The sequence below is a fragment of the Varroa jacobsoni genome, unplaced genomic scaffold, assembly GCF_002532875.2.
Source record: "Varroa jacobsoni isolate VJ856 unplaced genomic scaffold, vjacob_1.0 scaffold_428, whole genome shotgun sequence".
Taxonomy (NCBI): Eukaryota; Metazoa; Arthropoda; class Arachnida; order Mesostigmata; family Varroidae; genus Varroa; species Varroa jacobsoni.
The window spans coordinates 100112-121213 of NW_019213330.1; the positions used below are offsets into that span (position 1 = coordinate 100112).

General features: G+C 37.8%; 4 protein-coding genes and 1 long non-coding RNA gene across 23 annotated transcripts in view; 2 read left to right on the plus strand and 3 right to left on the minus strand.

The window, feature by feature from the left end:
• Positions 1 to 180: 180 nt before the first annotated feature.
• Positions 181 to 3691, minus strand: Ak3 (Adenylate kinase 3). 2 transcript variants are annotated; one of them, XM_022832952.2, is made up of 5 exons: positions 3574 to 3691; positions 2535 to 2665; positions 1290 to 1514; positions 889 to 1039; positions 181 to 498 (listed from the first exon to the last, which is right to left on the minus strand). In XM_022832952.2, the coding sequence occupies exons 1-5, from the start codon at positions 3588 to 3590 to the stop codon at positions 360 to 362; spliced, it is 663 nt and encodes a 220-aa protein (XP_022688687.1). In that variant the 5' UTR covers positions 3591 to 3691; the 3' UTR covers positions 181 to 359. The 2 variants fall into 2 exon arrangements, with proteins under 2 accessions (XP_022688687.1, XP_022688688.1); XM_022832953.2 differs by having other exon boundaries at positions 2637 to 2665; positions 3574 to 3673.
• Positions 3692 to 3749: 58 nt separating this feature from the next.
• LOC111260311 (LETM1 domain-containing protein 1) lies at positions 3750 to 14443 on the plus strand. Of its 3 annotated transcripts, XM_022832949.2 has the most exons (9): positions 3847 to 4141; positions 5593 to 5735; positions 6417 to 6529; positions 6785 to 6867; positions 9437 to 9617; positions 9797 to 9901; positions 12386 to 12632; positions 13147 to 13426; positions 13525 to 14443. In XM_022832949.2, the coding sequence occupies exons 1-8, from the start codon at positions 4056 to 4058 to the stop codon at positions 13380 to 13382; spliced, it is 1194 nt and encodes a 397-aa protein (XP_022688684.1). In that variant the 5' UTR covers positions 3847 to 4055; the 3' UTR covers positions 13383 to 13426; positions 13525 to 14443. The 3 variants fall into 3 exon arrangements, with proteins under 3 accessions (XP_022688685.1, XP_022688684.1, XP_022688683.1); XM_022832950.2 differs by having other exon boundaries at positions 3750 to 3928; positions 13147 to 14443; XM_022832948.2 differs by having other exon boundaries at positions 3848 to 4141; positions 13147 to 14443.
• LOC111260316 (uncharacterized) lies at positions 7793 to 9508 on the minus strand. Its single transcript, XR_002680278.2, has 2 exons — positions 9420 to 9508; positions 7793 to 9067 (listed from the first exon to the last, which is right to left on the minus strand). It is a non-coding gene; the product is annotated as an uncharacterized LOC111260316 (long non-coding RNA).
• On the minus strand, positions 14315 to 20532 carry LOC111260313 (uncharacterized). 8 transcript variants are annotated; one of them, XR_015310994.1, is made up of 5 exons: positions 20354 to 20532; positions 20177 to 20224; positions 18238 to 18332; positions 17350 to 17550; positions 14315 to 15883 (listed from the first exon to the last, which is right to left on the minus strand). XR_015310994.1 is itself a non-coding variant. In XM_086968269.1 (5 exons), the coding sequence occupies exons 1-4, from the start codon at positions 20397 to 20399 to the stop codon at positions 17530 to 17532; spliced, it is 210 nt and encodes a 69-aa protein (XP_086824395.1). In that variant the 5' UTR covers positions 20400 to 20532; the 3' UTR covers positions 14315 to 15883; positions 17493 to 17529. The 8 variants fall into 8 exon arrangements, 3 of the variants coding, with proteins under 3 accessions (XP_086824395.1, XP_022688689.1, XP_086824394.1); XM_086968269.1 differs by having other exon boundaries at positions 17493 to 17550; XR_002680272.2 differs by having other exon boundaries at positions 17493 to 17550; positions 18285 to 18332; positions 20177 to 20532.
• The window catches only part of LOC111260314 (Krueppel-like factor 6), a 34613-nt gene continuing 32458 nt past the window's right edge, over positions 18948 to 21102 (plus strand). For 2 of the 9 annotated variants that reach the window (XR_015311001.1, XR_015311004.1), the window contains exon 1: positions 18953 to 19175. The gene's annotated coding sequence lies outside the window, so the exon portion shown is untranslated. Of the gene's footprint in view, positions 19176 to 21102 lie in introns of all 9 variants that reach the window. The other 7 variants (XR_015310999.1, XR_015311002.1, XR_002680275.2 and 4 more) reach the window with 5 other exon arrangements.

Here is a 21102-nt window from a genome sequence, read left to right on the forward strand (position 1 = left end):
CTAAGTGGGGGAATTACCGACGAAATGTACTGAGTTTTCTTAAATGTGATGATCTTTATAAAGAGAACGGATGAGCTATTTTTACGCGTATAATAACATGACAAAACAATTTTATTTACTTATTGTAAGTAACAAATTGGCTACAATGCAAAACAACTAGGAATAATAAATACATAAGTATTAAAAAATATAAAAATATATCACTTTGTTTTATTAGTTTTTCTTAGCGTTTCATACAAAGTCAGGCGTATTAATTCTTGGAATACAAATCACTCTATAATAATTTGATATGACGAAATCGGTTAATCAGCGTGGGAAGGCTATTATATTCAGAAATATTTGCTCGTTTCAATGGCCACTCATTGCGTATTTACTGGTTCGCAAATTGTTGCCAAATACTGATGCACTTTTGGATAGATTTCCTTCGATTTTGTTCCTGCAAACTCTTGGAGGAGATTTTTTTCCTTGTAGAAGTTAAGTACCGGAGCCGTCTGCTTTCTGTGGTGGTTAAAGAAGAAATTCAGAAGAAGAATATCAAAGGTTATTATTTATACCTGGACAAAATTACGTGATTGTTCTAATGCCTTACTAGGCAGTGCTTTAAAATAACTACACAACACGATACGGATTTTTCGGCTATATTGTTTATATTACGTAGTTATATAATATGTTATCCGAAGCGTATTACACCACTTACGAGATATCTATAAATGAAGGTTTTGCTTTAGAAACAATACAGAACAGTTATTTTGATAACAAGTTTGCCAATAATGAGCCGAAACTGTTAGACTTTAAGGAGTGGAACACATGTAATTTCTGGCTAGATGAATAATTAACAGACGAGGCCTTTTTACTTTTTACTGAGTATTTATTTACATCAGGTCTTACCGGTATGCGTCGAGCCGAGCTCTAACAGTATCAGGCTTATCGTCCGACCTTTGCTCGAGAGGTTCCCCGGTTACATCATCTTTTCCAAGGACTTTTGGCGGTGAGAACTGCGTATGGTAAGTGCGGCCGCTGCCAGGATGGTACCAGCGGCCTGTATTCGTATAATGGGAAAGATTAAACGTTTAGCCTTCACAAATCTTCATAGATTCATAAGGTTCATGAATATTCTATAGTAAAGCCTGCTCATTAAGTTTTTTATTGGTATAATTGTTGTTTATATATTGATACGCACCCAGAATAGCTGGTGCTTTAGTATGGCATGCTAGACCAACGCGAATCGTAATCACGCATTTAAGTTAGGTCTAGAGCAAAAACAACCTTGACAGCGAAACTCACAGTACCTTGGATTCTATCCATAATTTCCTGCTCTGGAACAGCGAGATTAATACAGGTATCGAGTTTCTCTTTTTCATATAATGCTTCTGCCTGAGGAATGGTACGGGGGAATCCATCGAGTAAGTACGACTGCTTACTAAATGTTGTTGAGAGTTCCTCCAATATCATCTTGGTGACTAAACTGTCAGGTACAAGTTGGCCCTTTTCGATATAAGATGATGCATCACGACCTATGAAACGATATCAGAACCCTGATTGGTTGATAAGATTAACAATTACGTCATCTGTGGTCAACTTGAAACTACTCTCTCATCTTTTTGTAGCTTTTAAAAGGTGATTGTAATAGTGGCCCAAATTCAACAATGTATTTAAGAATAAATGAAACATGTATGTCTCATATGCTAGGGTCTACTTTCCAGCCGCAAGCAGTAGGCTTCTAATCGACGTATTGGTACAGAGAGATCCCAGTTTTCCCATATATTTGGATTGATATTTAATGGCTTGAAAACCGTTGTAAGCTGCGACTTACGGGAAAAAAATGGGCCCAATAAAACAGTACTTAATGACACTAGAAGGTAAGTTGTGCAATATATTTAGACTACAAGTATCATTTAACGCTCTTCAAGAAACTGAGCTTTATTTTTATCGACTATTCTTATAGGTAATATAGCAGTCCCGCAAAGTATTTTCTATGCGCCCAGACACGATAAATGAGGATAACCGAATAGGGACGGTATATTTATATTGTTGGCACCGGTGTGTTTGTCATCAACGACAACAATGAGACGATCGTGAACGTCCGCTCATATCGAACAGAGATTACTGCGTACAAAGGAAAGAAACTAGCAAAGAAGCGGCAGAAAGAGCGCACAGTCACCATTTGCACGACCCTGGGAGATAGTTTATGATTGAGACTGCAAGCGACAATACAAAGTCTGCCGAACGTGTCAGCCAGGCTAACTTACGCCGCTAGTGGCAAAGACCTGTCGAATTCAATGGTTCCCGAAGGCAAACATATCTGGCTACCAATACTTCAAATGCACAAAAATAATCAGTAAAATGAATAACAATGTATTTTAATGTATATAATTTGTTTACTGACACAAGATGTATAGGTATGGGTGTTGGAAAACTTGCATCAGCGCCTTTTTGAAGCGTCTATTTAGATATTATCTATTAGTTGACTAGACCACCGCCTCTCCAATAATAATTCGCATAACCAAGAAAAGTTTAAAGTAAAAGTATACTACCAATCGGAGTTTTTTCCTTGACATTTTTTCGGAGGAGGTCTCCCGCAGCAAGATGTTTTAGATTGAAATCTCGAACGATCCACTCAGAAATTGTGCCCTTACCTGAACCAGGTGCGCCCATAATCAGTGCTCTGAAATTATACCGTGAAGTTATGATGCTTATTGAGATTGTCATGGACGCTTGTGATCACAACAGATCAAAGTTTACCATTTAAATAAAAAACAAAACGCAACTCGAATCTACTTCAAAGGTTGTAAATCATTCCCATTCATATGTTGCTACCATATTATTAGTTATTCTAAATTCTAAATGATTATAAAATTACATACAGAGACGGCAACTCAGCCTTAGTTACCAACGATGCACAGAAAACGATAACTAAACCAATTTATAAATAGTAACTGATGTAGAGAGTTCTATTCGTTTAGGAACTCGTCTATTATTGTAAGTCCCTCTTTTTTTATTCTACCTACAGAATATTCAATATGGTTTTCAGGTACTCGGAAGTTTGTTAGTAATTATATTTATTATGATTCTTTTTTATATAAATAAACATAAATTCTTGCAAAACCCGAAAATGTTAGAAATTTGAATCACAGGAAAACAATTTGATTAACTTGGTACATTAGAAATATACACTCAGCTATAAGAACTGAAGAATAAATAAGTTTCAGAATGACATATTAAATTGACTATCCAAATAGTTTTTATCGTAAATGTTCGCTTTACGTAAGCTCATTGTCACACGTGCACAATTGTTCGTCGTCTATTAAGCAAAAGTTATTTTGTTCGAAAAGAGCGCCTAAGAGGCCTTAATGAAGAAGCTACTACTGCCATCTAAGACCGAAACATTTGACGGAGCTTCAGTGTCCTTTTTTTCGTATTTATTGTAGAAACAAGAACAAAATTGGCGACGCATATTTTTTCAATTTCAAATACACTATCATAGACTTAGAAAGACAAGCAAATGACGCAACATTTTGTGTACCTAGCCGTCGGATAACGTTAATCGATGTATAAAGGCAAAATAAAGCTTACCTGAATACTTTTGTCATCTTCTTTGTTGATTTTCGATACGGTTTGTACTCTTGATAATTTAGCTTTGATGTCTGTCAGATGGTTGTGGTACCTTTGTGGCACTAATTGTAGCATCACACAGGAAATATTAAAAGGTAAAGAAATATTGTATTGTTTCTTATTAAATATTAGAAAAATACTTAAGCTCTGTATACTTCAAACCCCCTATACGTGAGAGGGGAACTTATAGCATAGCATGCTTACGAAGTATAACTGAAATCAATACATGAGACAAAATGGCCGCACCCGGTGCGCGAGTCGAATCCTTTGTTAGGCTGAGCCGATCGAATAATTTTTACCGGCTAATCTTTTCGATGTTAGTACGATTCACTGAAGGCTTTTCCGTTTCGTTTATTACTTTCATTATCATTGCAAGACCTTGGTAGAAGAAAAAAGTTTCCTAAGTGATTTGTCGGATGTATAACGAAAATAACAAGTAAAGTATGCATCGGGCATTGAGCTTTCTGAGACCCTCTATAGGGCAACTTACTCAATTCAGGAAGCTCGCGGATAATCGAGAAAAAATCAAGTAGGTCAAATTCCATAGATGTGCCCTATATAAGCATTGCCTAAAATGTATACGTAATTTATGTATTTCAACTGGACAATGTATGTATGTAACATTATATTCGCAGTCCGCACGCAAGCATATAACGCATGATCAGTTGTTGTATAATCAAGTAAACTTATAATAAAGTACTTTTACTTTCTTTTTCTAGAAGTTTGTTCTGTCATATGGTTTCTAACCAGAACCACAAGATCCTGGTGGTGACGATGTTTTAATATAGCAGTGACATCTGCAAAAAGCTCTATGTTTAATCTGTTGTTAGAAATTAGACGCAAACTTTTATTTCATTTCGACAAGATAACTCATATTGTTATTCAAACATTGTAAAATGAATGCTTAACATAATGTTCATCGCATTTTTCAGTAAGGAATCCTTCAGTGCCGACGGAGGCAATCAAAATATCGTCATTCTTCTCAAAGACGCCAAAACCTTGGCGAATAAAATTTGTTCGATTTTGGTTTTAGTTCACTAAGCTAAGGAAATTCTTTTTTTTTTTTTGCAAACAACAAAAACACTACGTACAGGTAGCATGCAACAAATCGATTACCTGACAGGTCGCTTTTTAAGTTAGTTCAAACATTAAGGTTGTAGTACTGTTTAGGTAGTATCGAGAGGTTTAAATGACCACCTCCTCTTAATTGTAAATGCTATCATGTTGGCCTACTAAATGTAAGAACACGTGAAATGGTCTAGACACTCTTCGTTTCGTGCTGAGGGCCAGTTGTCAAACTGATAATAATGCTGGCCGATTTATTCTCGTGCATACTAATTAGAATCACTAGTTATTTTCGTTGACGTTTACGCTAAAATTGTGCTTTCGTATATGGAACGTCATATATTGTTTGTGAGCGCGTACCTCTCAACGATGGTACTGAACTTCGATCAAAAACATACACTTCCACCTAAATCACTTTTCCCAACGGATACGCCTCTGTTATACATAAAATATAAAAAACTGACTTTTTTTTTTAAATCTGGGAAGCCCTCGAAAACAGCTCTCAAATAGTTCTAAAAGTTCTAATTCATCCAGTGTGCGTTAATGATGTCCTCTGCATCACAACCAACCGTGTCGTGCCAAAGGTCTCTGGAGGTGTGCCCCTCTCTTAAGCCAGCATCCAAGATGAAACCTGCTTGTTTTATGTTTGTCTACCTATCTGTTCAAGTTATGAAATTAAACTTATGGATAAAAATATGTTATTACGTATATAAGTTAACATTCAATCGTATGGGCCTTAACGTATTTAGCTTGTGTTGGCTACAGGTGATGAAAAGTGAAATTGGAAGAGGGCTTGGTCTTTACTTGTCTTGCTGGCTGAAAACTCGCAGGTGTTTTGATCAAACATATTTGTAAAAGCTCATCAATGTCATCATATACATGATATTCTGAATACAACCTTTTATCAACTTTTAGATATGGAGAAAATTATGTACAACCCCGCTCCCGGCCTCGTATATTTCTCGCTCGAAAATTTCTTGAGTTCGTCGAAGGCTATGAGAGGCTTATGCAAAAACACACGCCAACAATCTTTGATGTGTACAATAGCCTTGGATCAGGTGAGGCTTTAATTGTACTTACGTCAATATTATGAAAATTGGTAATGCTCTATTGTCTTGATTCATTCTATTCAGGCCTTCAGAAACCAGAAAATATTATTGCTTACTTATGACAACACTGAAGTTTCTTGTGTTCTATTAAAGAAAATATTTCTTTTTATGTAATCTAATTAAATACAGTGGATAGGTTCAGTCATCATGTGGAACGTCTTTGTTTCGTTTTTAACGTGTCTAAAATGTCATACTATCTCATTTAATCTATATGTTAAAAAAACAAACTAAACTGTAAATAAAGGAAACTTAAAAATCACCACCTGTTATTTATATACATTTAATACTTTTAGTAAAAAATGATTTACGAATGGTGCTGTGACCATGACAACTATTATTTCCATAGAAAGTTTTTTTTTTATTCTACGAGCTTAAGTTCCCGCCTTTCCCGGAATTATGAAGTATGAGGAAGCGTCCGGTCCCTTATACCGGCAAACCAAAAACTTACAAATGACAGTTGAAATCGTTGCTGCAAACTTTTCTCACGTTTCTACTTAATTTAATATCAATTTGTGTAGCGCTAGAAGACAGTATATATATATATATATATATATATATATATATATATATATAGATCTTGTATGAGAGATCAGCATTTCTTACATTTATGTTTTTTCGCTTTTTTTTTAGGAACAAAACTGTTGTATAAAGACATACAAATGTATCTCACCGTTTCAAAAGAGCTTAAAAACGGGAAGCCAGTTGACAAATTATCGCGAGAGCAACTAGAAGTTTTTTACAAGGTGAATCATCTACTTTTAACTTTTAATGTGAACACGTATTGCGTGTTATACGGTAAACTGTTTTAAAATCAAATCGATTAGCCGTCTTAATAGAGTGCTTAGGTGCATGCAAGATGGCACGTACCTCTAAGCAGGTGAGTAGGAAGCTACGCCAATGAAATATTTCATTAAATAGTTGAAAACATAGTATATCTTAGTAGATAGAGTGTTAACCTTGGACGATCTGCTAATTCTGTTTACTTCTATTTATCACAGGTTCCTAAGGATATGATACACGTTGCTCCCATACTGATCATTTGCGCGATGCCGCTAACAAACTACTTCATTTTCCCACTGTTGTAAGTCAGCTTATTACAGTAATTATAGAGTGCAAATGTCAATAGCTTGATTTACTTAGATCAAATCTGCGCTTCAATGCAGCCTATGGTGTGTAGCTTTCTTAGGTGAGTACTACTGCCCTCACAGGCTGTCGGGAACAAATCCACTGCAAACAATCGACTTTAACGGATTGACTTCCACGTGGGGAAAATGGTATTCATTATATTTTAGAAAATCTTTACCATTCAACCTAATTATACCACGACACTTTTTTCTCGAAATGTTTAAATAAAACAGACAATAAAACAGCTTCACTGTAGACGATGTGGTCCGTGTAGCAAACGTACATGAAACCAAATCCATATATGTAGCACACAATTTAGATAATAATTATATTTCTCTAGGTCGTACCTTGTCGGTCCTGTCACTAGTCGCGACAGACTTGTTTAAATCAATCAGCAGCTTTGGGTTCTACAATTTGGGTGTGATACGAGTCCCACTTCCTAGAATGCATATCAGTTACTGCAATTACTGGGGAATTTCAGGGGAGACGAAGTTATTCCCAAGCAACCAATCTATAACATAATGTAATAGGAACGCGTAATATTTTCATCTGTACTGCTCCAACCATTCATTTAGCAAGATATATTTCAATTCATATAGCGTTGTTACCTCCAAGCAAACCTAAAACTGTATACTGATCACAAAGATTAGAGTACACGAAGCTTATGATAATTTTTAAAGGCAATAGATCGACTCAGAATATTTACGATACACAGCAGTTGTTGATTTTATAAAAGCAAAGAATAACTTATTGGAACTACTATAATCGGCTAAAATTCTGCCAGTTCTGATTCTAATACGAAAATTCAAATTAAGCAGGAAAAATATCGTACGACCCCACGAGCGTTTATAATAATACAAGCAATAACGATAAGCAAGTAAGAATCCATTTCCGAATTATCTCTTTATTATTCTATTCATTAATATTAATGCCTATTACTAGGCAAGAGCAATCCAAAGAAGTGAACGGTAAATTTAAAGATTCGTCTGTTCTTGTTCATTTACATTTTTATTCAGCTACCCTGGTATTTATACCCTATAAATAAATAAATAAAAGATTAATTAGATTCCCTAGCAAGTCCGTGGAATCTTATGAGAGCCATTCACAGCTTATAAACCGCGTCTGAAAGTTTTTACATCAATCTGATGCTTTTACGGACATAAAACAGAATTCTTGGTCTTGCATCCTTTCCGCTGAAGCGGAAAGTAAGAACTTAATCATGCTGAATGGTTAAGCTGGGCTCGAAATAACCGAAATATTGCCGAATCCTCCATCAGTGGTTGGCCTTCTGGCTCTCTTTGGCCAAATTAACAGAGTCAGCATAGATTAACTCACGTTGGTAGCATTTGCTCAGCATGCATCGAATATTTGCTAAGTATCTAAGGATTTATACGAAAAGGAACTAACAAATATGAGAAACGATTTAGGTACAACATATATACTTCAATTGGGTTCGCTGTCGCAAAGTGACCTAATGACTTCAGAACGAATGGTTGCTTTATGCAAGACGTCGTTGATGCCTATCAATGCTAAATTTGAATGCCCAAAACAGAATGCCTAGATCCCGATATAGCAAACACATTATTAGGATGATCTTAAATATTTTCATTATATTATACATGAATTAGTAAATCAATCACTATGAATTATCACATTTGGTAAGCTGAACCATACCGCGCGATATACTGCCACTCGTATGCTATGGATGTTTTTGGAGAAAAATGGTTATAGCTATAGTAGTTATACCCAAGCAAAAAACAAATAACGTTGAAAGCATCCATCAGCATCGTAGCGTTCCTATCAAAAAATCAATTTTGACTCTCATACTATAAATCGAAGAACGACGACCTCTGATACACTTGGCATATTTGGAATGTCATGTTCTAAAACAATCTTTTAAAAAAAAAAAAGATAACGCTCCATTTGAAAAACATGACACTTTTCTTTTTGAAAAATAAAAAGCTTTTTACGTGTACAAAACCATCAACACTGAGATGTATATTAATAATTGTGATAGTTATGCAATAATTATAATTTGAAAAACCAGTTGCTTAGATACGCAGGGTCTCGTGCACGTGCTGTGGGTATATTCAGTGCACAGCAGAACTGCTGGCTATGTTCAGCTACCGTCTTTGAATGACCAGATCCAGTTGGATCTGCAATCAATGTGAATCGATGCATTATAAACTGTTATATAGAAAATAATTAACTTTTTATTTATACAAATACATGGCATTGGCGAGGCTTAGAGCAGCGATTGCTGATCCTTTCTTAACAAAAAAGGCTTAACTGTTCAAGCCATCGCGTGAAAGAAATATTGGCCTTTGCGCAATTTGGTTTCACCCAGACGAGCCTAAACAAGCAAATCATCTGTGATGTTTATTTCTAAATGAATCAACAAAAAAAAATAGAAAAATAATAAGGAGAAAGTTTCCTTCCTTTGCTGATGGACCTAATTAAGAACGAGTGCTGGACAATTTCTTAAGACTAATATTTACTGTGGCTTACTGTGTGTTTTCAAACAGGTATGCTTTTCCCAAACAGCTACTGTCGTCACAATTTTGGACTCAGCGTCAGTTGAGATACTTTGAGCTTGAACGGCACCTTAAAAGGGTTCAGTACCACGATTCGATTCTGTACCATTTAGACAAGAGCGAAACTAGCGAGAGTGAGCTTCAACAAAAGAAACAACAAATAGTGAAAAAAGTTAGTGTTCTAAAAAACATTTATAAATTAAGTTTTAATTAGCGCTTCTTGCGTCTTGATTTTAGCTGCTTTTATCGGGTAGTAGTTCTGAGTGAAGACGAAGGCTTTTTCGTAGGGACAATAAGTCAAATGATCGAAATATATAAAAAATAATAAATTAATAATTAAACAAATTTCAGCTTCGTTCTGGCCTGCATCCTACTGTGGAGGAAATTCTCGAAATCAAACCGCTGTTTCAAGACGGACATAGCCTAGCTCTTCATAACATCCCCTATGGACACCTGGTACGAATCACATAGGTGACAGGCTGTTGTTTATATCACTTATATACTGAATATATACTATATGTATATATAGAAAAGTATAATAATACACTCCTAAAAACAGAATATTGTAAGAACTTCCAACCTACTGTAGTTGGTAGCTATTGTAAGTCCTTGTGAAGCGATAGCAGACATCATCATATTTGAACCTAATAGATACCATATTTTTAGTACAGCTCCTTACTTTAGTAAATCAGTGTTCTGAAGGATGGGCCTTCCAACTACTAGTATAAGTTATTCGTTATTCGATTGTCTCATAAGGCGTCATCAAGCAATATACCGCTTGGCCGCCTCAGTAAAACTATGGGTTCCAACAAGCTGCAGTGAGTATGGTCCGACCCGATGTTTCCTGAAAACGTTGCAGGAAAAATTAAAACCTTTAATACGATTTCTTCTATGCATACGGTATATTTTATTAATTGAACATATGTAATATGGCACACGCAGACACAATTAAATTATATAAGTTTATTTAAAACGAATGTAGACTTTCGATATTAAATTTCTCTGGCCATTTTGCGGCTTTCCGTCGTACGCGAGTCTGTGTGACATGTTTCTACTATTACATTGCTGTAGATATATCTGGATAGAACAAACAGTGAATAGAGAAAATAATTATCTACTGCTGGTTCTTAATCAAATGCCTGTTCTGTCGCTTTTCTTTTGAAACACGGCCTATTTATAAAATCGATGGCGCCATCTGCGCGCCGTCAATCCCACAACGGGCTTTTCGACTACTGCGGTCATTTACGTGTACACCGATGCCTCATATCATCAGGGTTTATGAGCCTATACAGCCTATACTTCCCAGTTGTCGTATATGGGCCGCTAGAAGCGGATATATATATATGTATATAATTTAGTTGTTTTCCATCGGGAATTGTTTGGTTCACGCGCATGCTAGTTGTTAATTAATTACTATTAATCAGACTATTTCAACAGCACAAGTTGATTTATCGATATGAAAATTGTATTTGTGTGAGCAGACGATTAAAAATGATTCAAGGTCGCTGCTGATCTCATTCTCGCAACAGACGAAGTAGACGGCAAAATCGACAGCGGCGGCTCAATGGTTCTCGCTGCCACTACTTGATGTCCAAGTGAACTAACGCGTACCTGTTTGTGCGCAGATTTCAACCACGTCGACAATGTCCCTTTGAACAACATTATTGGATGTAATCACGTAACGTGGTACCACTGTATTAACTCATTTCGTCTCATTTGTTTTTCACTCGTCTTTCACACGCCGCCATCGCTAGCAAGGGTGAAATTTAGGTTAGGTTAGGTTAGGTTTATAAACATCTATTACCGTGGTGTCAGTAGGCTCTGCAGCATGTCTGTGTTAATATTTATATATAGGTGCATCGTACGCGTTCCACCTTGGGTGTGTAAGGTTGCGCCATACGCAATACGACGTATGCATAACAATGACGCATATACGGCCTAGGTCGTTTATCTACCCTAACCTGCCAAGCAAAGTGTGATACTGTCAACCAACAATCAAGCTCAATGAAACGAATGTGATGTCTTTTTGCGGCTTCTAAGATTCATTCATTCTGTCGCGTCTCAGAGTTAGCTAACTACTGAATCGCTTCATCTTCATTTCCGATAGATTGGTATTTATTATAATTAAAAACAGCTGTTAGGGAAGCAAGTGACTTTTTAGAGTGCATTCGTTTTTCGTTGCTATTATTATGTAGTTCTATCGTATATTATTATAATTTTCTACTATTCTAAAATGTTTATTATTTGCTACCGCAGATTATTGCAAAATAATCTTCGGTTAGTCGCAATAACAGCAACCACTATAGCTAGTAACTGCGATGAGACTATTGTAACTGCAGTGAAGACTGCCACAGTTTCTGTTAGAGTCTTCTGTTTTTACAATGGTTAGACATTAGCAATAGTCTAACGACGATCATCAATATCGTATACAGTTTTTGTCTGTTTAATTCGTTATGTCGAATGATTGTTACCGTAACCCAATATCGATATGTAATTAATAATTACCAGTGCTATAGTATCTAGCGCTTTTTGCGCGTGGATCTACAATCACCACTGCATGCCACTGTAGTCGTACGCTGCGACGATGGTACAACAGGCCATAACCATGTTGCTTATCTTCTACATATTTTTGCATAGCACAATGTGTACCCTACAGTTGCCCAAGCTAGAACTATCTAGCAAAAGAGCGTATAATATTTCGGAAGATCGATTTGTTTTTGGGCTCGTCGAAGGGGGCATGCAATGCTCCGTTATCTAGTGGTCAGTCAGCTAGAGAGCCGTCAGGCATTGTAGGTTTGCATTTATTAAGGTGAGTTTAGGCAATTTCCAGTTCGACTAAGCAAAGTTTCTGACTAAGCTTCGTTTAAAAACTTCCATCATATAATGGAAGGGGTAAATGCGCTGAACAATTTCCCAATTACGTGACATTTTCTGTTCCAGCGTGCCCTAAGTTTATCGCAAGGTCTTCGCTATGGAAGTTTTATGCCGTACGGAAAATTGTGGAGGTTTGGTGGCTTTGTTTGGGAGATAGATCGCGCACTAGTTAGAGAAGGTCCCCTAGAATCTCTGAGCGATGATGATATTGCGAGATGCTGTCTGACTCGCGGTTTTAATCCGCTAGGAGCTTCAAGAACCGAAGCCGAAGAGTTCCTTGACAAGTGGCTAACAGCTTCGCTACAACTGAAAGGTTTGTAAGCTACTATTACCGACAATTAATTTGTAATGACAGAGGAAAGTTTGATTGATTTCTGCGAGCAATGAAGTAAGCACAAAAAAGTCTTCGCCCAAGCAAAACTTGTTTGTGTTCATTCGTTTGTTTTGTAGCGCCTGACAACAGGCGTTTTGCTAGCCTAATATTGAAAATATTGCCATGCCAAATATTATACATTCACTTAGATGCCTTAAAAAACATCTTGCCTTATTAATCCTGTTGTTCTAGAACCTCTTCTGTTTTTGCGACTTGTTGCTCACTGAGGTGGTCTTACCAACATACGACTGCAAATATGTGGTATCAATCTTGTCACCACCACACTTACTGCCAATCGCTTATTATCTTGGTGTACCATTGAAATAACCGTCGTCTGAGTCGTCTTTCGCTTTGTACTTATCGGCTGATTTTCGCTTGCCCGCCTCGTCTGTCTGCCTGCTTGCCTGTGTGTCTGCCTGACTCAAATGTTTTTGTTTTTTTTTTACCTCTCCAGAACGCGAGCTGTCGTTGCTGCTTCACATGCCAATTTTCTTAGCGTACAATCACCGCAACAACTTTGGCGTCCTCCTAATGCCGCCAAACAATGAAAAGCGGCAGCTTCCTTCGACGAAGACACTGGCAAGTGGCGAAGTCTTCAGTAACGGGGGTAACAACGAAGCGGTAGATTCGAAGACAAAGCACCAATCACCGAAAGCAACGAGTCGACTTAAAAAACGCGCAATTCTATAGAAAGAGAAAGAGACGGAGAGTTTTTCCGTTTTCTTCTGTGAAAGGTTAGCTCGATAGGGTTGATTCTGGCGATGGACCGTTTCGGCGGGTCGATTTTGCTTCATCTTATTTACCTGCCTGGTCACTGCGGTCTGTGTTTCAGTTACTGCTACTAGTACTACTCTTACCAGCACAGCGTTGCGTTTCCTTTTTGTTGCACTGGATAACCGATAGCGATAAAAGGAGAAAAAAGCGAAACATGATTTCAGAATGCTGACTGGGTAGCAGTACTGTGGTGTGTACTGGCATCGGTCATTCTGATATCAATGCAGTTGTACAGTCGTTGCTAAAAAAACGTCAATGGAGATGACAACGACTAAAGGCAGACACAAGGAGTAAACGTCTACCCAGAGGTGGGACGCTACTGCATCGAAGATCGATTCAACAAAGCTAAAAAACATATCCAGTGAAAAACAGAGACAGGAGGGCAGGGAAAAAACAGCAGCGAACTTTAATTGTCAGAAACTAACTTTTCGACTGTGCGATTCACAAAGACTTTCTTGCACAGACAGAAAGAAGGCTAATGATCAAAAATGGGAAAATACATTAATCGCGTATTTAGACTGTCTATTTCAGTGCTGTGGAGTGACGCCACACAATTCGGTTTACATCAGTAATTAAATGTATTGTATTTTTCGCATTTCAAGGTACACATGATAGTAGCTGGATTGGATTGCATGGTGCTCGCGATAAGAGAAATTAATTTTAGTATAGTAATCCCCCAAATCGCGTCTTGTAGTCATTAGCATAAATTGTCTGTTTAAAAAAAAAAAACTGTTCGTCAATAGTTGATATACGTGTAAAAGACTAACCCCTCAAAAACAAATTATGTAATATATCAGGTTATCCAACATGTGTGGTGAAAGGAAGACATTTTTGGAGAAATCTTCTATTGAAGGTAAGTGTTCCGATTCCGTCACTTGAATTAATGCTTGAACAACAGAATTTAGAACTTCGATTTCCTACCTTATACGTGTGCTTGACACTAATTAAACGGTACTATATATTACTCGAGCAACGGATCACCCTTGTTTTCTTTTGAATCCAGTGCTTGTAGTTCTACGTAAATTCTCAAAGATATTTATTTGCATAGCATAGTAGATACGAATTATTATCGCAGACCGTTTTATTTAGCTGCTTATATCTTAATAATCAGCGGCAGTACTGGCATTTGTACAGGCGCCTAGTTTCCCAAAGTGTGGCGATTGATGGCCTAATTTAGCGCTATTAAAATAGACTGCATAGATCTGAGTTGCCTATGCGAGTATCCGTATTACCGGTATTTCCTTTGAAGATGCTCCACGGAGAATGCAAGAATCTAAAATACCTAAGCGATTGTCTAGCTGGAAGATCGGAGCAAATCTCGTTTTCTATGTACTCAATTCTTGGCTAGTTGTAATGAGGCTTATGAGAATCTCGTAATTGCTCATCAGATGTCCACAACTTTTTATCACAATCATTTTTTGTCGAAAATCATTTTAAATCATTACCTTAACTCTATTCTGCATAGTCAAAGTTCTCGTACGCGTCTCTCTTCTTCGTCAGGATGCGAATGACGATGGCTTTTCGATATCGAATTGGGTGAGCTGAAATATAATTTCCGAGTTGCATTCTCTCGCGATAGATCGACCGACTTCAGCTCAGAAGCACATTGTCACATTCCTCACGAGGAAGAGCATGCGTGCAAGCCACTCACAAGAACCCAAGGAACTTCAAACCCGGGCTGAGGTCACTATTTTCGCTGAAAAACATTCCTCTTGCGCCTACTTCCATTCTTCGTTGCGGCCCGTTGCATCGTTTTTTCCTAAAGTCTTCTAACTGCTGCTTCTGTCCGAACAGAACAAACTAATGGCAGTAATGAATTGACGCGGACAATAACCGCAGCCCAAAAGCCAGCTTTTAGCATGCCCTTTTTTTCAGGCTTCGCAGACATCTTCACCATTGCTGCTGCTTTATTAGAATACACGTGTGAGGGAAAGCTAGGCACAATAGTGGATAGCTTTCGGTTATTTTCCTGCGCTCACTTTGGATGACTCATATCTGCGTAGGTATGTGTTGTTAAAAAGACGCCGGCTAAGTATGCGCTTATAATAGTAACCGTAGATACTTGGCAGAAATAGAATAATATTTTCATATTTCGACAAAAAAAAAAAAAAAACGGAATAAAAAAGGAAGTGAAGGCAATGCGATAGCAAGTAGAGCTATTCCATTTTATTCAGTTCCTACTCGGCTGGTATTCGAGTGAGCTGGCCCCCGCGTTAAAAGCCTTGTTTCGTAATTTTTGTGCTCCTTTGCCGCTCTTATTATTACTATTATTCCTGCATTTTGCGGCTGGTTGCGAAGCTGAAGTCCTGGCCGAACAGCTTTCAGTGTGCGATATCGTGTAGCGTCGCTTACGCTGCCCAACCGGTTGGCATTGTGATGTGCCCGGCACAAAGTGACGTTGTACGCGCAAGAAGAGACTAGGGGATCAGGAAATAATGTGAGGCAGAAAAAAAAAAGAACAGATAAAGTCATTCGTGGAATGCCATATTTTACAAAAGCTCTCCACTCTAAAACATGTGGCAGTTGCTTTCACTCGGCCTGAGAGGCGTCGGGGAGAGTTCCGTCCGCAAAAGGCGATGGTCATGAGGAAAAAAAATTGAACAGAGAACGAGTACCATACGTGAAGCGGTCTTGGGGATAAGGACAGGTGACAAAGGCGGGGAAGAGGCCAAAAAAGAAAAACACAAGTAAAAGGAAAGGTCAAAAGTCGCCGACTCTGCCGACGATGACAAATGATCGCTTCAAGGAGGATACGGCAAGGACAGCAAAGGAAGGAAAATTCAAAATAAAAAGAACCGAGAGCGCTCAACACAGCGCTAGAGTACGAAATAGAAGACGCAGCTTCGAATGAGTGGAAACCATGAGCAAGGAAAAAAGATACGCCAGCTGAACGAATGACGAGCTGGTACCGAAGGCGAAAATAGCAGAGAAACGCAACGAAGGTCTGGTATAGTGTAGGACATTGTAGGCCGCGTGCCACATAGACATGCGTATAACCACTGCACGGAGCAGGAATGGAAAAAAACTAAATGCGCGACTAGCGTTGAAGTTCGTATTCACTATGGTATAGTGTACAGATAGTACGGAGATCGCACGTCATATTGGTAATGGGATAAAATAATTCGGGTAAGGCTGGCTTATACACACAAGCATATTGGACGGTTCACATAGGCATCATTCACAGATGCATTTGAATATTTGCACCTGGGTCTTGAGTGTGTGATAAGGTGGGGTCGTTTCCGTGGGCCGCTTTGATCTATACTATACGAGGAAATACATTTGATTTTCCGTTAGCAACCGATTAGAATTCCTTTTTACGTTCAATACTGTCACTTTATATATTCGGTCTTTCATTATAAAATACAAGAAGCGTTGATCTCATATTTCAAAAAAGAATAGTTTTGCAAGAGTTCGACATTTTGTAACTTTTTTTTTTTTTTTTTTGTTTTTTTGTTTTCGATATGCATTTGTCGTATTTGGAATCGGAGGCCATTCACTTCAGGTGTTTTAGCCAGGCTTTCACCAGGCGAATTACAATGAGCCATAATCACAGAACTTGCGTCGTTTTCAAATATCAGTTCCATGAAAAAACCATTGTAAGAATGGATAACGGAAAGTTAAAAGCTTTGATGAAAACCAATTACTGTGAAGTTTGACGGAAGTTAGCACTCAAGTTTAGTATACGCACAACTACGAAACTTCTTTATTTCGATCGGATTAAAATAGTATAGTAAAAGAGCAAATCGACGCTGCATGATCTGGGTTAGGCTTAGAAACAGAATAATAAAAACGCATGATTCACGTTACTCTCACGGTACGACAGCGTCACATTGTTGCCTTATATTGTGATTTGTAAAAGAAAATTATCTTTTACGATACTCACAAACGCTCAGATCACTGGGGGGATGTAACTGAACGGGTGAGACTTTCCTCATTACGAAAAGACTCTCCTGGCGTGAAGGAGCTAGAATCTTACAACAGCTGAGGCTTTCGATCAGTCTGCGTGCGGTAAGGTGGATACTTTACCTTCTACATGGTGGTCATCTGCGATTCTCTTGGACACTTAACAGACACTAATATATCCCTGCAATAGAGCAGTGAAGCTTCATAGGATGACTGGAAAACGTAGAACGGCAACTGATTATATCATTCGGCGACTGCAGCATACGGACGTACTACGAAAATTGCATATATCTATAATCCATTACTGCTTTTCGCTTGGTTTACATTTACATGAAGGACAGTTACATAAAAAATTCTGCGCAAAATAGAGACCGGAATGGTGGCTCTTATGTCATCTATACACATATACATCGATGTTAACCATCAAGTTTTTTATGAACTCGTGAAAACGATGAAGTATTTGCTGGAAATGTATAAAACAAGGTAACTACTAATATTTTTAGTACAGTTGGCTAATGGTCGTGGGACAGAGATTATAGAGAGAAAATAAGATTTCTCGCGTCGATTATTGCGTTTCTCGTTTCTGTTTTCCCCCCTTTGGCTCAACAAGGTCGAGCGAAGCAGATTCTACAGCAAAACAACAAAGAAAAATTGAGTAATACTTGGATATTGAAAGGATCTACTTGTTTCTTTTCATTTTCTGCACTTAAGAATTTATTCTTTTTATGTTATCACTTCTATTTTTTGTATTATACAGGCAACTTTTTCGTTTCTCTTTAGAAGAAGACGCGCGTGGTCCTGCGATCACTCTTAAAAAGTCAATTCCATTTCACTCTATTTTCATTAAAAGCGAAATGTTTTTACTAACTTTTTTTTTCCATTTTAATAGGTGGATCCTAGAAAATAATTCCGTACCATTGTCAGTCGCTAGGATCAATACAACTGTCGTTCTATTACAACCACCTGAAAAAAAAAAGGTCAAAATTGGAACATTCTTCCTTCATTTTAATCATAATAATAGTAATTCCTTTGACCACCCACTCATTAAGGATGTGCCAAGAAACTTCTTTTTTCGTGATGCTGCCCTTTTCTATGGTCTCGGTTCTAGAATCTTGAATCAAAATCACTAAAAAACGTGAACAGCAACTACCAAATCGAGTGATCTCGACGATGAAGTGATAGTGAAGTACTGACAGAGCATCGCTAAATGGTAAACCACTTTGTTTGCTGTTGAAAGTCAAAATACCATATTATTTTAGAGACCAGCTTCAGATTATTGTATCTATTCTGATTGTCATTTATCTTAGTTTGACAAAGTCTAGAGATGGCGCTGGCTGAACGCCATCGGTACACGATCCATATCTTAGACCAGTAAAATATAGAGATTTCTGTTTCTATTAACGTTTATATGGCAAGCCCTCGTTGCCGCGGTTGTCGGCTTTGCTCTGTCCCAGTTCTACTATTATTATTATGATTGTTGTTGACTCTCAATGGGTGTCGGTGCTACGTTGGCGCCCACGTTACGTCCACACTATGTCTCCGCCATCGAGTGAGCAGACGAAGTCCAGTATCACCTGCGTCTCTATGATGAAGTGCCACCTTTCACTATAGGACTAGGTATTTGATTGCGGTGACGTCACGTTTAGCTAGCCCGACGACAACTAGATTGTAAAAAAGCGCTAACGGCATAGGCTGTCACTGCAGCGACGGGAGCGGCGTCACCTCCGATCACAAGCTGTGAGAGTGTGTACGTGTGCATGTCGGTGTAAATGTGTAGAGGAAAAGGTGACGACAGTGATACGGACGGTATGAATCAGCGTTGAGTTATTTACTCGATCAATTTCTTTAGCTCCTGTGACGTTTCGCTAGTTAGAGACTAGCACCATTAAGCAGATGTTGTCATTAAGCGGATGGCGTCCATCCGTCTGGGCACGAGAACAGAAAATGCAAAAACTCGTTCGAGCAGACATCATTTTAGAAGAGCTCCGATAAGAGCAATAGGCTTCAGTTCTGTTTTTATCTGTCTGAACAAACACCTAATATGAATATATTCATAGTTTAATTATTTAACTATGGATTTGTTGTCGTACTATAATTATACATACCAGCGTTTCTGTATGATTATTGGCTAGTGTTTACATATGAGACAAGTGCGTTTATAGTTGATTGAAGATTTTCTGTTAACACTTTGTCGATGCATTAGAATCAATGCTAGAGGCTGTCAGTGTTACGCGCATCAAACATGGACTAGAAGGGATACTTCTAGAAAAAAAATTCCTCCCTCGGAAACCTTGTTGTACCAACGTTATATCTATTACCTTAGCAAATTTCTCTTCAATTTTAACCGTTATTTGTACTATCTCAAGTTGCCAAGAAGAATCCTTCAATCTACTAGTGATTCTTGCCAAGGCCGTTCAATGATTGGCCCGGGTATATAGTACGGTTATTGACAAATAACACTGCAACTGCTGTTGAGGGAAACAGGGCTGCATGCCTACGATTAAAGCGATTCGGATCGAGTACTTTGAACGTAACATCAGTTCACACATAAAAAAAAAATGTCTTCAGGCAGATCACAGAATACCACCGGCTACAGAGATCGGTACCTTCATAATTGCAGCTACGCAAACATGTTTAAAGTTATATCATTAATATGTTATTACTTTCAGTATCATTATGCTATTACTTATTTACATAAAAACAAAAAAAAACTGATCAGAGTAACAGAAAATAGCAATTCGCTGCTATTGTCTTCTGAGTGATTGTATTATCCAAACTTAACAACTTAAGATTGCACAAAAACTTACGTTGACAAGGAAAGCGAGACGATGCCGGGGCTGCTGTGTAGAAAGCACCTAATGGGCAAAATGAATACTTAAATAAATAGGTTCAGTAATCACCAAACCTGAGAGTGTGAATGGCCGCAGATGCCGACGACTCCCTACCAGCTGATATATGCTGAGAGGTGTAAAAAAAACACTTACCTAAACAGAGGTCACTGTTAGCGTGAAAGTGCTTCTGTCCCGTCATCACTGCAGTTTACCACGTTTATAGAAGGGAAGGTTTTCACAAGTTCAGATGTTTCTACGAAAATGATATTGGAAATTTACACAACTGAGACCGATAAGCAATAAAACAAATTGCCTTCACAAGTAACTTTGTCAGTAACAGTGCGTGAAAATATATTCTGTCTTATTAGTATGTATGTATAGCTAGGAGGTTATTGGAGGGAGCGCCAGCCGTAATACTGTTTGGCAATACTTGTACTAAAGACGCTGACACTAATACCAATCGTTACCAACTATCTCGGTTGTTTTGTAGAAACATGTTTATTACCTTATTGGTTTAGAAAGAAAATTAGTAAGATATCATAGTATTAGATATTGTAAACTCTAGAGATAATCATCCGTGTATACTCCGACGAATAGGATTTAGTACTATTTACCAGAAGCTGTTAACCTATCCTAGCTATCTCTTCGTTGGATATGAACGTTCTGCTTTAAACAAATGTCCTATTTAAATCCAAGTTTCACATCAAGTCAAACACTCCTTTTATGTATATTTTTTATGTTTATTAGTTTTAAGTACATTTTTGATGCAGCAATGGTTGCCTCTGTCTAACATAATATCCACTCATGTGAAGACAATGTTTTTTTTTTTATTATTTCACAGTTATTTAATAAGTAGAGCACTGGGAAGATCAAGGACGTCAAGGACGCTCATTTCCAACACA